The sequence below is a fragment of the Drosophila willistoni genome (assembly GCF_018902025.1).
Source record: "Drosophila willistoni isolate 14030-0811.24 chromosome XR unlocalized genomic scaffold, UCI_dwil_1.1 Seg106, whole genome shotgun sequence".
In the NCBI taxonomy this organism is placed as follows: Eukaryota; Metazoa; Arthropoda; class Insecta; order Diptera; family Drosophilidae; genus Drosophila; species Drosophila willistoni.
This window is the reverse complement of record NW_025814055.1, coordinates 1,042,717-1,059,438: the sequence shown is the minus strand read 5'-3', so window position 1 is coordinate 1,059,438 and position 16,722 is coordinate 1,042,717. Positions and strand designations below refer to the sequence as shown.

The following is a 16,722-nucleotide window of genomic DNA, read 5'->3' as shown; positions in this document are numbered from 1 at the left end:
TTAGTGCCGAGATTCAAAGGGCCTTTTAAAATCGTTAAGTGCTTTGAAAATGATCGATACGTTGTAAGTGACGTCGACGGATTTCATCAGTCGAAGATTCCTTATGCTGGAATTTGGTCTATAGCAAATATGAAGCCATGGTTCAATTGGTCAGATGAAACTAATAAAAGAGAAAGATGAAAATACGAATTAGTTTTAAGTTTTATGCAGTGGTACAGTACGAGAAGCGTGCTGTCTCACTTTATAGAAGAGAACAGAGAGATTTAAATAAAAAGAAAGAGAGCGGTTCAGTTTTTATGGAGAGCTCACCAAAGACAGACGTGTCTTACTCGCTATACAAGTAAATCTCGTCTCAGAGAGACTGGTAAAGAAATTATTATTAAAAATTAGCGAGACTCATGTGCACATAAATGGGGTGGGTGGTCAACCACAGATAAGCAAGGCGCGAGTAAGCTTGGTTGTAAGGTCAAGATACAACAAGTTCGCAATGCTAGTTGAGGCATTTGTATTGCCACTCATAATAAGTGGCCAACCCACAGAACAAATAACGCAGAAAGTCACATTACCAGACAACATTCAATTAGCGGACCCAACATTTGATAAACCAGGAAAAATTGATATGCTGTTGGGAGCTGATGATCACTATGCTATACTGCTACCAGAAAGGAGACGGGGCAATCGAAACCGTCCAGCATTACAAAACTCAGAGTTTGGATGGATTATTGCTGGCAGAATTAACGTCAACGTCAGCTTCAATCACATGTATGGTAGGCATGACAAATCCAGAGGAATCTCTAGAAAGACTCTGGCAGTTAGACGCACTAGAGCCAATGAAAAGGTACAGGAGTCCGGAGGAAGAGTATTGTGAAAAATTCTTCCTCGATAACCGACACACGGCGGCGGACAATCGACTAATTATAAAGCTTCCATTTGCTGAAGAGGCTTCAACTCTTGGAGGAACTCGGGAAGTAGCCATTAGAAGATTCATGTCGTTAGAGAGGCGAATGAGCCCTGACATAAAAAAGGAGTATCTAAAATTAATGTCAGAATATGAACAGCTTGGACATAGGAAGCAGGTAATGGTAGAACAAATTCCCAAGAACCATTACTTTATACCGCATCATTGTGTACTAAAGCTTGAAAGTACCACCACCAAGCTAAGAGTGGTATTTGATGCATCATGCAAAACGTCATCAGGAAAATCACTAAACGACATTTTATATCCTGGACCAGTTGAGCAGAGTCAACTCTTCTCAATTCTTCTGCGGTTCAGGACACACAAATATGTGTTCACGGCGGATATTGAAAAAATGTATCGTCAAGTTTGGATAAACCCTGCCGATCAATTCAATCAGATGATTGTGTGTAGAGAGGATCCAAGTTAAGAACTAAAGTTTTATCGTTTAAAAACGGTAACTTATAGAACCACATCAGCCCCATATTTAGCGACGAAGTGTCTGGAATATTTGGCCCTGAAAAACATGGAAAAATTGTCGTCTGGAGCATTAGCATTAAAAAATGACTTTTATGTTGATGATTGTCTCACAGGAGCAGACAGTTTAGCAGAAGCTCTGCAAATAAGACAAGAGCTTCTAGAAATCTTGAGACTTGAGCGTTTCAACTTACGAAAATAGGGTTTAAATAGCAGTCAACTTCTAAAGGAAATTCCAAAGGAAGATACGATTGCTGACATCGCTCTCGGTGACACACTGAAACAAACAAGTGTCAAAACATTGGGAATCATATGGGCACCCAAAGAAGACCAATTATGTGGAAAGGCTCAAAGACATACAAAAGGAATAACCAGACGAGTGGTGCTATCTGAAGTCGGTCAAATCTTCGATCCTCTAGGACTGTTCGCTAATCGGTTGACCAAAATACACGCAGTATCACATCCAAGGCAATGGCGTCATGGGTCATCAGCGCTCAACGCAGCTGATGTTCTGTTTTGAGGCATATCAGCAGTTCAGCCTAGAACACATACATTATGGTTGTATAGACCACTATTTTTGCATGGACCACAACGTGGCTGGCCAGCACCATTTAAGCCTACAGAGCACACGATGGATACCGCTGAGAAAAAACCAAGGTATTCAGCATGGTGACTGCCACGGCAAACAACAAGAGTGAATGGATATATACGGTAAATCACAGAAATTCGTTTTACCGGCTACAGCGAATAGTGGCGTATGTGCTACGGTTTTGTCACAAGCAGAACAGAAAATAACCCAATCTTCATTCGTTGAATTCAAATTATGAACTGATTTTATTTACAAAAGTACGGAGTTTATATAGGAAATCTTAGGCTCTAGGAGGTAACAAGTGTTCTTAAGGAGATCTTATATCTAGTACAACTCACACCCACGTATTCGGGGGTTGAAAAATTATTATTTTAGGCACGGCGACGGCCACTTGACATCCTGCCGTTGTGATCGTTTGGGTTAGTTTACAATTACAAGTGTTTTTCCCACAACGCTTGTGGCTGATTGTAATTCTAGTCATATGCTAGGTTAGTTGTTTGTGCCAAAGTACAGTTGTATTATATTTTCTTTAGTGCATCTGATTTGGTGAAGCCGCTTCAGATGAACACGATGTTTATTCTTAAACAGTTAGAGTAGGAAGAGTTGGACCAAGCACGGAGAGTAATCATTAAGCAAATTCAAGAAACAGGATTTGCATATGAATGACGGCACTTAATGAAACGACCTGATCAACCGCTAGATCGCAAAAGCACGGTGGCAACATTGCCACTAATATTGGATGAACATTCAATCATACGAGTAGCAACTCGGCTACAACAAGCACCAGTATCAACGGAAACAAGGAATCAATATCTCTTGCCGTATAATGATCCGGTGGTAAAAATGATACTACGGAAACTTCATGAAGAGAATCTTCATTGTGGTCATGAGGCACTACGCGGAATAGCTCGGCAACAGTACCACATCATTAAGGTGAAACCGATGGTCCGGAATGTGATCCAGGGCTGCGTAGTATGCACCAAGTACCGCCATCAGTTCTTTAAACAAGTCATGGGCGACTTACCTGAGTATCGGGTATCTCAGAATAGACCCGGAGTAGACTATTGTGGACCATTCTGGATCCACCATAAGGTTCGAGGAAAACGTACCGACAAAGCTTACTTTGCAGTATTTGTATGCATTGCAACCAAGGCAGTACACTTGGAATTGGTCGGAGACCTGTCCACCTCCTCATTTGTCGGCGCGCTTCAGCGCTTTATTGGGAGCAGAGGAAGATGCCAGATATTATACAGCGATAATGCAACAAACTTTGTTGGAGCAAACAACCAACTTAAGGAGCTGACCGATACAATACACTCAGAAACGGCAGCAGGTAGTATCAAGGAATTTTGCAATCAAAAAAGAGTGCAATTTAAGTTCATACCACCACGGTCTCCACATTTCGGAGGATTATGGGAAGCTGCGGTAAAGTCCGCTAAGCATTTACTGTTGAAAAACGTATCGACAGCAAACTTAACGTTTGAACAACTGTCTCCATTCATTGTCAATGTTGAAGCAGTGCTGAATTCTCGTCCGTCAACGGCACCTACAAGCGGACTATCCATAAATTGGCTCCCTTGCTTAGAGAGCATGTCAACTCAGAGCTACGGACTGGAAATGATCTCCTTCACATAGAACGCCAACGACGATCGCCTTTAGATATAATTGGGAACATTGTGAACGGCTTATTTCGTGTGCTGGACTCAAAGTATGCAACAGAGATGTCAGGCACCATACGAAAAGTTAAATCAAATGAAGACTACTTATTGAACTTGCTGCAAAATCAGACATCTGTAATTGACTCAACGATAACTATCATTAAGCGAGACGAAGCCACGATTGAAAATCAGATGAAACTAATGGAACAACAAATTAACGACAACAAATGAACGATCACGCTAACTACTCAGATGATAGTTATTGCAGGGAATTTGCAACGAATTCAAACCGAAATTTCCCGAGTATTTACAGATGCCCATCATAGCAAAATAAGCCCGTTACTACTATCACCAGGCCAGCTTCGGGAACATCTGAACCAACTGAAGAGACATCTTCCGTTTGGTTTGGATTTGCCAGTTCCAGATAAACGGCCGGGAGTATGTTGGTGTTTAGATTATATAAAATAAGATAACATTAAGACAATTATAATATAGAACAAATGAAAATGTATGTTAATTAAGTATGTAACCCGATTATAGATATCGATGGCTCATTAGTCATAAATAGATCTGATATGGTCAGCAGTAAACAATAAAGACCTAGTTAATTAAGCTGCTATGGTTAGCTATTATCAATAAAGACGTATTTTGCTGACCTAACAGTTACATACTTCTTGCCGATTTTAATAACCTATGGGTGCATGGTATTCGGAGTCTGTTACAGTTTGAAGACCAATTTGCATGGCCATAGGACATTCCGAGCGCATTCGGTAACTGATGCAAGAGAAAAATAAAAATAACACACCAATACTTATGTTGAAGTCAGTAAACAAATACTTGCATATTCTTAATTATAAACACATAGAAGACTATAAAAACTGAGCCACAACTCAGAGTCATTTACTACACAGACCACCATTCAGGTTAATTTTGTATACAAACTTGTTTCAAACCTTTGCTTTACTCCCCTCCGCTATTAAATGAATAAGTAAGTCGTCTCGCCGACTTAGGTATACCATACACCAGTAAAACAAATATTCCAAATTTATAATAACAGATGCACATATATGTACCATTTGGTGTCTCTAGGTAGTAACGTGTTTGAGAAAATCCGTTTTATATAATTTGCAAAAATTTGAGACAAACTTAATTACTGTTCATACTACACGAGACTACATACCAAATTTGGTGGCTCTAGCTCTTATAGTCTCCGAGATCTGGGTGTTCAACCGGACGGACGGGCGGACGGACGGACATGGCTAGATCGACTTGGTTGTTGATCCTGATCAAGAATATATATACTTTGTGGGGTCGGAAAAACTTCCTTCTGCCCGTTACATATATTTTGGCGACTTTAATATACCATTTCACGCCATGAGTGTATGGTATAAAAAACTAATTTTCTCCATCGATCGGATTAAAAATAACTGAAATGATTTAATTTTAGTTTTTAACTTTTACATAATTTATGATTGGAAACTATAAAACCATTTGTTGTATTCATTTCAGATAGCAATGGACGAACCATAAAAACCTTTTCTAATTTGTTGGGTTTGTGCTTAAATATTTCTACATTTGCAAGCTGAATATACATAAATTATTAATTATATCAAAGCTAACTATTTCTTTGTTTTTTGTAGATTCTGCAATGATTCATCCAAAACATCAAATGCTTAGAAATAAAGTTTATACTCAAAATAATGACTCAGTCTAATACTTATTTAAGACTACACTAACAATAAGCTTTGTATATTATACATATATAAATATATATTTGTATACTTAAGTACATACTTACATACTTACATATATACATAAGTATTGAACATTTAAATGTTAAAGATTACATAATTTTTTAATTCCAAATTTTTACGGAGAAACAGTCGAACAGAAATAAAAGCAGTTCGCGATTAATAAGTTGCATTTAAAAAATTCGTACATTAGTCATTATAAAAAGAAACGAGTGAACCTCCGAATTGAAGACATGTCCTGGAGTCGAAGAACTTGATGGTGAAATCTGTTTGCTATTCTTAAGCACAGTTTTCGAGATATTCCCGAAAAGTCGGTTTTATTTGAGCGAAAAAACATATTTCTTTTTAACCAATTTTTAAAATTTTTTTCTTTCTTTTATCAAAACAATTTTTTGTTTTTGAACAATTTATATTAAACTACTAATAATTAATGACCTTTTACGAAAAAATATATTAAAAAATCGAAATGTAACAATTATCATGTAATTTTTAAAAATAATTTATACTGATTAATGCTATACACAAATCAAACTAAAATGTTCTGCTTGTACAACTGCAACAACTATACATGTAGATCACTTTGTCTGACGCTTTTGATAAGCAATTCATGTACACATAAAAAATATTATTCACTGTCAAGGCCCTAAGGGTAATACATACATACATATGTACAATGTGAACTACCTTAAATATGTAATTACTCTTGGATGGTAAATAATGGTTAGTTTAAATATATTTTAAAACTTTTCCTTGATTTCATAAATAATTATATGAACCTTTTATAAAAGACTGTTAATAAAGTTAATACCGCACACTCAATTCTCTGTGTGCATTTTCGGCACTACAATATTGAAGCCCCGAAGAGAGATTTTGTATTAGAGTGCTGATATAGAATATAAGTACGTATATTAAATGGGCATTCAGCGGGAAAAAAATACAATTTTAATAAACTTATTTTTTTAAACCTATTTATATAAGCATTCTATCAAATTAACTTAATAATTCTACATATATCCAAAATCCATTTTTAGAGTTTTATAGCCGAAAAAGGCAAATTTTTAAATATATTGTAGAGAAATAAATAATCTGGAACTATTTTTTTTATAACCATATTGTTAAATGACGTTTGAAATGTCATTGGTAAAATTTTGAACTCTATATATATATATGTATATTTTAATCCGTGGCATCTGCGGAGTTTCTATGAAAAAAATATCTAGCTAACTTCGGCATGCCGAAGTTTGAATACCCTTGCAGTCCTTTGAAACAATATTTTTACATGTTCAAAATTCTCTTTCTGTAACTCAATTCATCAATACACCCAGACCTCGCTTTGCGTTGGGGATACGTTCCAAAAAAACACGACGCAAACTGAAATGACGCAAAGTGAATTAAGATTTTCTATAGGCAACCATGGAAAGATCAAAGATAGGTTCCCGAGCTATGAAAATACTAATTGCTAGAAAGAAAAATTAAACAAAGTAAACATTTAAAAACAAAACTTTTATTCCATTCATTCATTGAAAAAAAACTGTTTCCATTAAATCAAAATAACCTATTCAATTATTTTATCTTCATGAGTTTTAAGTGGCTTCGTTCACCAAAAATTTGTCCAGAGTTTGGTGAATAGTTTTTTTTTGTAAATTTAAATAAATTTCTTGGTAGCAGTTGACGTTTGCAGCTACCGCCTAGGATACCTTAAAAGTTCTGTCATTGTCAGGATCGTTTTTAATCAAAATTCTCCATTGCTTCGTCAATCATGCCCATCGCTTTTGAAATTTGTTTGGAGGTTAAACACTGTTCTACGAACATTTCTACTAAACCGTTTCCGAGTTTTGATAGCAAGACGTAATTAAAAACAGAAGTAGGTAAGCTAGATGTCAATGTTGAAAAACGTAAAACTGACAAAAATTCAAAGGCAATGTTGGTAAAAGTTGATATTGGCGTTGCCACAATGGCTGATTTAGGAAAAAAAAGTTCAACACTCGAACTCACAACAACGCAACAATGAGAATATAACGACGCACAGTGAAAATTAGTACTAATAAAGCAGAGACGCAAATTCGAAAAAACGCAAAACGAAACGACGCAAAGCGAGGTCTAGGTGTATATCAAAATCTTCGAAGTCCCTTTTTATTTCGCTACACTCGTAATTTCCAACTGTAAGTGTTCATGCATATACACTCATGATGAAAATAATAGGTACACCCCTTAAAATTTAACTTTTTGGACCTTAGATTAACACAACTTTTTTTCTACTGCATTGATCACCAAAATTTAAATGCACCTTTCTTTATTGAACATTTGTTTATACAAATACATTAATTTGGTAAAGAAAAATAAATTTATTTAAAAGTTACAACAAAAAACATGAAATTGCAGAACTTCGTGCTTGACGAAAATAATAGGTACACTTCATCTGACTAACAATAAGTTATATTTAATTTTTTTTCCATATCATTTTTTTACCATTACTTTTTTCATCCGGTTGGGGATACTCTTAATCAAAGCTTGGCAGGACTCTATCGAAATCTTCTTTGACGCACTCCCTCAATTGTCGATTGTTGGCACTTTTTTTCCCGACTGATTCTATAGGCTACCCCGCAAGTAATCGATGGAATTCAGATCAGGAGACTCATTGGGATAAGCGAGAATGTCCACTTTATTGACCTCTAACCATGTACATATGTACATACATGTGTAACATACATACATACATACATATGTACATACAGCGTTCGAATAGAAAAACTCAATTTTGTTCGTATTTTTATGGGCTCCCTGCTTCGCCTTATTTTATGACATTTATTTATTAAAAAGTATAAGTACACTTGAACTACGAAGGATAATGAATTAAATATTCCGTCGAATGAGATATTGTTAATCAAAATCGGATGAAAAATAGATAGACTGTGTTGCCTCCCAAAAAAAATTATTTAAAAAAAAAGATTTGAGATACGGCCACGAAATTTAAGGTATATCATCTTTATAGAATGACCAACTCAACGTTATAAATTAACACATCAAAACTTTTCACAAACATTAAATAAAAATCACATAAAAACACAATTTAAGGTCAAATGAAGTAAGTAAGTCGTCTCGCCGACTTGGGTATACCTTACACCAGGTGAAACAAATATTTAAAATTTCGAAAACCAAATGTATGTCTTTTAAATTGTTTTAACATGCCTCATACCATATGTTATCTCGCTCACTCTACACGAGCACTATAACGCCGCCACTAGCCAACGGCCAATTCTGCCCTTATGGATCGCGTAGCAAAATACGTTGATACGCATATTTTGCATGTTTCTAGTCCTATTTCAATCAAATTTGGTAGTTTGATAGAAATAGATAAGATTTATTAGGCTGCCAAATTTGATCTCGATGGTCAAAAAATTGCAAGAACCAATCGGTTTTTTCTAAATTACGCAGGCAGAAGTGGGCGTGGCAACATATTAAAATATATATATTCTGCGCGCATACAAAGCCAATATACATACTAAATTTGGTGACTTTAGCTTTGTTAGCTTTCGAAAAAATCAGTTTTGTTTAATTTGCGGGGTCGGAAACGGGCGTAGCAAAATTTTTAAATAGTCAATATCTGCGCGTCTATTAAGCTAGCTTGCATACCAAATTTCATGTCGGTAGCTTTCATAGTTTTTAAGAAAATCAGAGTTATATAAATTCCAGGGGCGAAAGGGGGCGTGTCAAAAAGTTGGAACAATTATTTTCTGCGCGCTAACTAAACAAGTATATAACACAAATTTGATGTCTCTATCTGCCATACTTTTTAAGAAAAACAGTTTTATGTAAATTCTGGGGGCGTAAGGGGGCGTGGCAAAAATTTGAAACAAACACGATAACTGTACATACCACACGAGTCTACATACCAAATTTGGTGGCTCTAGCTCTTATAGTCTTCGAGATCTAGGTGTTCATACGGACAGACGAACATGGCTAGATCGACTCGGTTGTTGATCCTGATCAAGAATATATAAACTTTATGGAGTCGGAGATGCTTCCGTATGCCCGTTACATACATTTTGGCGACTTTAATATACCATTTCACCCTATGGGTGTATGGTGTAAAAATGTATGTCTCAAATTTTTTGCCGCCACTGTTTATACTTTATGGTGTCCGAAACGTCTCCTTTTGTGCGTTACAAACATATTTTTATAATACCATCTGCAAGGGTATAAAACGATGGGATTGCTGTGAGCACGATGCTGGGTTACAGGATCATCTGAACAGCAAAAAAAACAGCCAAATCGATCTATCCTGCATCACCCAGACAGAACAAAAATAAACAAATTTCTTCCACAATATTTAAATTATCGCTATAAATCTTGGCACGTTAATTGATATATCTATCAATATGTTGAATTTTATTATAATCAGACAAGTAAATACATATGGAGATGGCCGGTGTGCTTCAAAGAGTGAGAGAGGTTTTCGAACTAAAAATTTCACGAATAAACCGTATACCATTTTTGACGTATCTGATATGTATTAGACGTAAAGAAACGACTGAAATGAACAGGGAATGGGAAGGAAACAAGGAAAAAAAGAATTTTTTGTTATGTATAAAACGATCAATCTTTCCACCTTTAAAATATATATTCCGGTTTTCCTAGTCAAAACTTGTATGTACATACATTTAATTAGGGTTTCCATCTTTTTCGCTGTATAAAATGTTCGTTAACCGAGAGATCACTGTATACATTTAGTCTTCTAAATAGTTGTTTCAGTTGGTGAATCATATATCGACGACGCACAGTGGGGCCTTTTGACCAAAAGGTCAAAACATTGCAAAAATCATAGCTTCTATTTAAAAAGCATTTGATAAAGAATTCATGAAGCTTCAAAATTAATATTTGCCGTGGTGCTGTAAAGCCAAAGTCAGAAAAGCATGTTTTTCCTTTAAATATCAAAGAAGCTAACTTTGACCATGTCGAAGTTTATATACCCTTGCAGTCCTTAGCAATAATATTTTTACACATTGAAATTTCTTTCTCTGCAACTGAATTCATCAATACACAAACAAAACAACTACAATTTTTTCTTCTTTTTCCATCATTCCCTAAACAATTCCTTTAAAGCACGGCGCGCATACACATACAATTCATGTAGCGTTGCGTCGGTGTGTGTATGCATGTGCTCTGTTGATTTGATGATGACGTAGCAGCAACCAGCGCTGCCGGCAGCGCTTGAACCGATTTATATCAGGTGTAACTTGTGTTCTATTTATCCGATCAGATCCGATCAAATTTTGGGATCTGAGGTTTTATATCCAATCCTATCATAGTAGTAAATTTCATGGTGATACTCCAATTTTTATAAAAATGTTTCTTCTAGAGCTATATGATATAGTGGTCCGATCCTGACAAGTTTCATTCTGCTCCAGGCTATAAGTAGCTCAAATATCAAGTTTCATCGCGATAGCTCTTAAGATGGCGACGTCAAGTTGATTTGCACAGCTTCTCATGCTGATCAAGAATAAATATACTTTATGGGGTCGGAAACGTCTTCTTCTGTGCGTTACAAACATCTGACCAATTTTATAATACCCTCTGCAAGGGTATAAAAATGGAAGGAGACCCGTTTGTTTTCAATCACAAACGGAATTTTTTTTTATTGTTTTATACGATTATGTAACATTTTGGGGTAACGACATACATATCTCCGCCGTTAGAAAAACGACATATCTCCGCGCGGAGATATGTCGTTCTGAAACGACATAATTTCGCGCGGAGATATGTCGTTCGGCAGATCACCGGCGATGATATAATAATAAACCCCAATAATAATTTCGCGCGGAGATATGTCGTTTTTCTAACGGCGAAGATATGACGTTTTGAAACGACATATCTCCGCGCGGATCACCGGCGATGATATGTCGTTTTACAAAGACATATCTCCGCCAGAAAAGTGTACTGGGCGGAGATATGTCGTCGGAGATATGTCGCTATGCCAACATTTTTTAATGTTTTAACTCGAATTTCTAACATAATTTCAAAAAATGAAAAAAAAAAAGAGGGCGTCTAACGGCTAGACACGATAGAAGTGAAACCTTCCGTAAAACAAACTGAGAGAGAATGAGACGAAAGCAGCATTAGGAGCGGGATAATTATAGGTTCATTATAATATTGCTATAAAGGTCATATTTTTTATTTTCTTCATTTTATTATTTTCTTCATTTTATTATTATTATTCATCCTCAATGTTTTCAATTTCAACAAATGATACGAGTGGCTTATGATAGCTAAAATATGATACAAATGCTTTGGTTTCGATGTTGTCAACATATCTTTGAAATACCGCGTCAATTGTTGTTTTTGATCGTGTTGTTGATTCAGTGCGATTGTTACACATTTTTAAATTGAATGTTGTATTGAGAAAGTCAATTAAAGGAACCGCTGTGTCCAATGCAAAATTTACGTTAAAATCGCCACTTAAAATCATTGGAACTTTATCGTAATCTTTTCTAAGTATCCGCGATACTTCTGGTGTATACTTTATTAAATTTTCATGAATGAATTCCGTGATGCTATTTATTGATTGATTCGGTGAAATATAAATTGCCACAATTAAAACTGTTTTTCCATTGCTCAATCTGGTTTCGCATGCACATATTTCTCCCACTTTAGAGAGCTGAACAGACAGTGATTCTAGTTGCTGTGCATTCATTCATTATATATTTTGTGATACATTTTTATTTACTTTTTATACCCTTGCAGAGGGTATTGTAAAATTGGTCAGAAGTTCGTAACGCACAGAAGGAGGCGTTTACGACCTGAGAAGCTGAGTTGATATAGCCATGTCCATCTGTCCGTCCGTCTGTGCGTATGCGTTTTACTCAGCCGTCTTAAGAGCTATCGGGATGAAATCTTTTTTTGGGGTTTTTTATTACCCGGGTAAGATAAAGTATGAAAATCTTTAGGATCGGACCACTATATCATATAGGTCTAGAAGAAAACATTTTGCGGACATGGCTATATCAACTCAGCTTCTCATGCTGATCAAGAATTTATATACTTTATGGGGTCGTAAACGCCTCCTTCTGTGCGTTACGAAGATCTGACCAATTTTACAATACCCTCTGCAAGGGTATAAAAAGTAAATAAAAAGTAAATTAAAATGTATCACAAAAAAATATATAAATATATAAAAAGCATTATGAATAAAAAGCATTATAAAAAAAACTTCGACCAAGCTGGGAGTCGAACCCCGGCCGCCCGATCGCCAAGCGAGCACACTAATAACAGAGCCACGTCGACACTTTCTAAATTGCCACTCGTAAAATATATGGTGAGATTTTTCGTGATAGTCCTTTGCGATTAAAAAGGCAATTCTGCTGTGTCTTGGAACTACGATGGCGTCACCGTCAGAAGTTATGTTGTCTGACCTGCCCTTCACGCGATTGATGTCTTCTGAGTCCAGGTAAACATTTAAAGCAATTAATAAAAACTTGTCCACTACTGATTTGTCTTTGAGCGAATTGACTTCATTTGAGTACGTCGCTAATTGGGCCTGTCTGCATAAAAGAGATTTCGCTGTGTGTATATTTTCGCGGCTTAGGGTTTTCTGGTAGAGGCTTTCCCGAACACTTAGCGCGTATCCTTTGGGCGTACAGCATAACGTTGGCCACTGCTCGATATAGGCGCTTCCAGTCAGAAAAGTATTCTAGCAATTCGATTTCCTGTGAGATGTTCTCAGATATTCCTCTTCGATCTGGCCACTTGTCGTTAGACAGTCCTAGAAAATCGGGTCCTTTAATCCAACGAGATGCATCTGGTACTTTAAAAAATTTTGTGGCTAAGTCTGCAACGTTTTCCTTTGTGCTAACCCAGCGCCATTGGTTTGTGCTGGTTTTGTCGATTATCTCGCCCACTCTATGCATGACGAATGACTGGAGTCTCCTTGGGTCCATGGTTAACCAGTTAAGGACCGTTTTAGAATCGGACCTATATGTGCAGGAATCGATTCTTAGGCCTCGGGTGCTCAGTATACGCATCGTTAGGCCTACTCCCATGACGGCTGCCAAAGGTTCCATTCGAGGTATAGATACAGGTTTGAGTGGAGCTACTTTACATTTGGCTGCTACCAACACTGTACTTATGTTTTGACCTTGTTTAATGCGAAGGTAGGTTACTGCGGCGTAGGCATGTTCGCTTGCGTCTACGAAGGTATGAAGGTCTACCTGGCTTTCGTTTAACAGTAGAGCAGAGTAGTGACGCGGAAATTCTAAATTGCTGGCGTCTAGTAGGACACCTTTCCATTGTTGCCACTGTTCTAGGAGTTGTTCGGGTAAGTCTTCGTCCCATCCTATTTCTGTGCGCCAGACTTTTTGAAGCAGCATTTTAAGGCCTACGGTGTAGCACGATAATAGACCGAGGGGATCAAATATAGACATCAGTACTTGTAAGACCTCACGTTTCGTTCGAAAATCTGAAGGTAAACTTAAAAACGTCATTATTTGGGTCCCAATACATACTGAGGACCTTTTCAGGGTTCCCTAATTCTTTGGGGTGTTGATTTATTTGCTGTTCTCCTAGATTTTGGAGAACAGATACCGAGTTTGAGCACCAATTTCTTATTTGGAATCCACCATCGGCATGTATGTCTAACTGATGATGTAACTGTTTTTGGCTTCAAGGTCATCTTTGAAACTGTCGATGAGGTCGTCCACGTAGTGGGCCTTTGTAATGGATTCGTAAGCTCGTGGATTTTTGATTTGGAAATTCTCTGCATTTTTATCGCGTACATAGTGGGCAATACAAGGGGCGCAATTAATTCCTAATGTCATCGCGCGCATAACGAAGATCCTTGGAGTGTTCTCGTTTTTATTGAGCCATAACAACCGCTAGACGTGCATGTCGCTTTCCTGAATGTTTATTTGATGAAACATCTCGGCTATATCTGTGCACACGGCAATCCGTCCTACTCTGAAGGCCATTAGAACAGAAGTCAATGGATCTAGATAATCAGACCCAGTAAGCATAAAATCGTTAAGTGATTTTCCATGACTTTTGGCGGCGGCATCCCAAACTAGTCGTATTTTGTTTGGCTTATTCGGATTTAAAGCAATAAATATTGGGAGATACCAGACGCGTTCCTCTCGATCGCATACCTCTACTGGTCTGAGCTCAAATGCATATCCTTTTTCTACTATATTGTCAATTTGTGATTGAATTTTATCAAACAGTTCCGGCATTCTTTTAATTTTGGCCCGTAGGCATTCGAGGCGTTTCAGCGCTGCGGTATAGCTTTCGGGTAAAATGACTGTGTCGTCCTTCCAGAGTAGGCCGACTTCGTATCGACCATTGATCTTTTTGCAGGTATCTTCGAGAATGCCTTTGGCCCTTTTGTCGTTTTTGTACTGCAATTCTCTAGATACGATTGGTTCCATTGTGAAACTTTCCTTTATGGCTTTATCTATTTTACTCCAATTGCACTCGCAATGATGCATTGTTACGTGTTTGCTTGAGTTTATTGATCCTTGGATGCACCATCCTAATGTGCACTTTGAAGCAATGGGTTCGTTTTGTCTGCCCTCGCGGATTTTGCGGGGTATTGCTAGATTCCAATTGTTGCTGCAGATTAAAATTGGTGGTGTACTGTTTTGGTACGACTTTAGCGGCAAGCCACGCAAATAAGCATATTGCTTGGATAGTTCTTCAACATTGATGGTTTGTTTCGGCAATCCTAATTTCTTTACTGAGTGGACGTTGTAGAGCCATAGCTTTTTGTCAGTTCCCGCTATAGAGATTTGTAGGTGGGTCTTAACGGAGTCCTCTTCGTTTCTAGTTTCTTCACCGGTCCATTGTAGGCAAATTGGCTCTGGCGTTGAAGAGATCTTCAGCTTGTCCAAAATGCTTTCATCGATGAGAGTGACTGATGAGCCCTCATCTAAAAATGCGAACGTGTTAAAGGTTACATTGGCTCCATACAGTTTGATGGGTACAAAGCGGAAAAATTGTCCTTCCACTACATTGTCTTTATGATGCGCAGTAACAACTTCGGTTCTGCCTGTGCCTTTGTGAAGAAGCGGGTGATGTTTTGAGTTGCAATTGTCAATTCCGCAGTCACGATTAGAGAAGCATTTACGGTGACTTTTGAGGCACCTGTAGCATACCTTGGCTTCGTTTATTATTCGTTGTCTATTGTCAACGGACAGTCGCTTGAAGCTTTGACATAGAGCAACCTGGTGATCCGTGGAAGCACACATCACGCATTGTAAATTCGGCTTACAGTTTTGTCGCCACCCATTCTCTCGATTATTTGGTCCTTCCTGTGGTTGTTGATGTGCTTGCGAGTGTGTGTTGACATTATTGGCCTTAGTGCTTTGGCCAGGCATGACAGTGGCTGCGGCCTCAGCTATTTTGTACAACCAATCGCTAAATGATTTTATAACCGGGATGGATTCGTTACGTGGATGCATAGCCCAGTTTAACTTTTGCTGGGTGGGTAGTTTGTCGATAAGTTCTTGAAGAAGCATCGGGTTATTTAAATGTGAGGTTAAATTGCACGCTTCCATGGTTGCACATGCGTTTCTCACCGCCATTGCGAAATCAACGATGGATTCTAATTTATCCTTGTGTACGTTTATTTTTCTTATTTTGTCGATCAATCGATCGAGTGTTTGCTCCGGGCGTCCAAAGAATGTCTTGAGCGTATTAATGACATCAGGAACCAGTATTGGCAGCAGTAGCTTATCACGAACTAGTTCGTAGGCTTTACCTTTGAGGCTCTTCTGAAGTCGTAGCATGTTTTCGGCGTTTGAAAACCCCGCTATACGGCAGCTGTTCTCGTACATGCTTATAAAGATTGGACAGTCCTCTGGATTTCCGTTAAAGATGGGTAGATCTGCGGGTAAAACTTGCCTTGCGGCTAGCTGAGAAGCAGTAGGTCCATTTAATTGGAAACACGTTACCTGCGTTCCTTGCTGCTGTGCAAGCAAGTTGTATTTTTGCTCGATGTATCTTTTTTCGGCCTTTCCTCCAGCATTGCCAACATCAAATAATTTGAGCTTGGCCATTGGGTTTGCTCGACTAAGTATACTTTGCTGAGACAAGACGTATTTGCCGCGTTAGATACGGGGCATTGTTGTTCGGTGGCTTTGTTGGCACTTGGTATATTGGGCGATCCTGTTGACAGGTCACGACCAGTGCTTGTTGATGCCACGTTGTCCAGCGCTTGTTGGCAGCTGTTGCAAATCCATACAGCCTCTGCTATTGAGCTATTGACTTCAGCACATTGAAAGTGGTACCGTTTCTGGCGATTGTCGC

The 16,722-nt window shown here is 37.8% G+C and overlaps 1 protein-coding gene across 1 annotated transcript; it reads right to left on the bottom strand.

Annotated features, from left to right (window-relative positions):
* Positions 1-14,297: 14,297 nt before the first annotated feature.
* LOC124460606 lies at positions 14,298-16,472 on the bottom strand. Its single transcript, XM_047011797.1, has one exon. It carries the CDS (start codon positions 16,470-16,472, stop codon positions 14,298-14,300), a length of 2,175 nt encoding a protein of 724 aa, XP_046867753.1.
* Between the last annotated feature and the right edge of the window lie 250 nt (positions 16,473-16,722).

Excerpts from the sequence above, each read along its gene's own strand:
- LOC124460606 (XM_047011797.1), bottom strand. The coding sequence starts at position 16,472 with ATGGCCAAGCTCAAATTATTTGATGTTGGCAATGCTGGAGGAAAGGCC.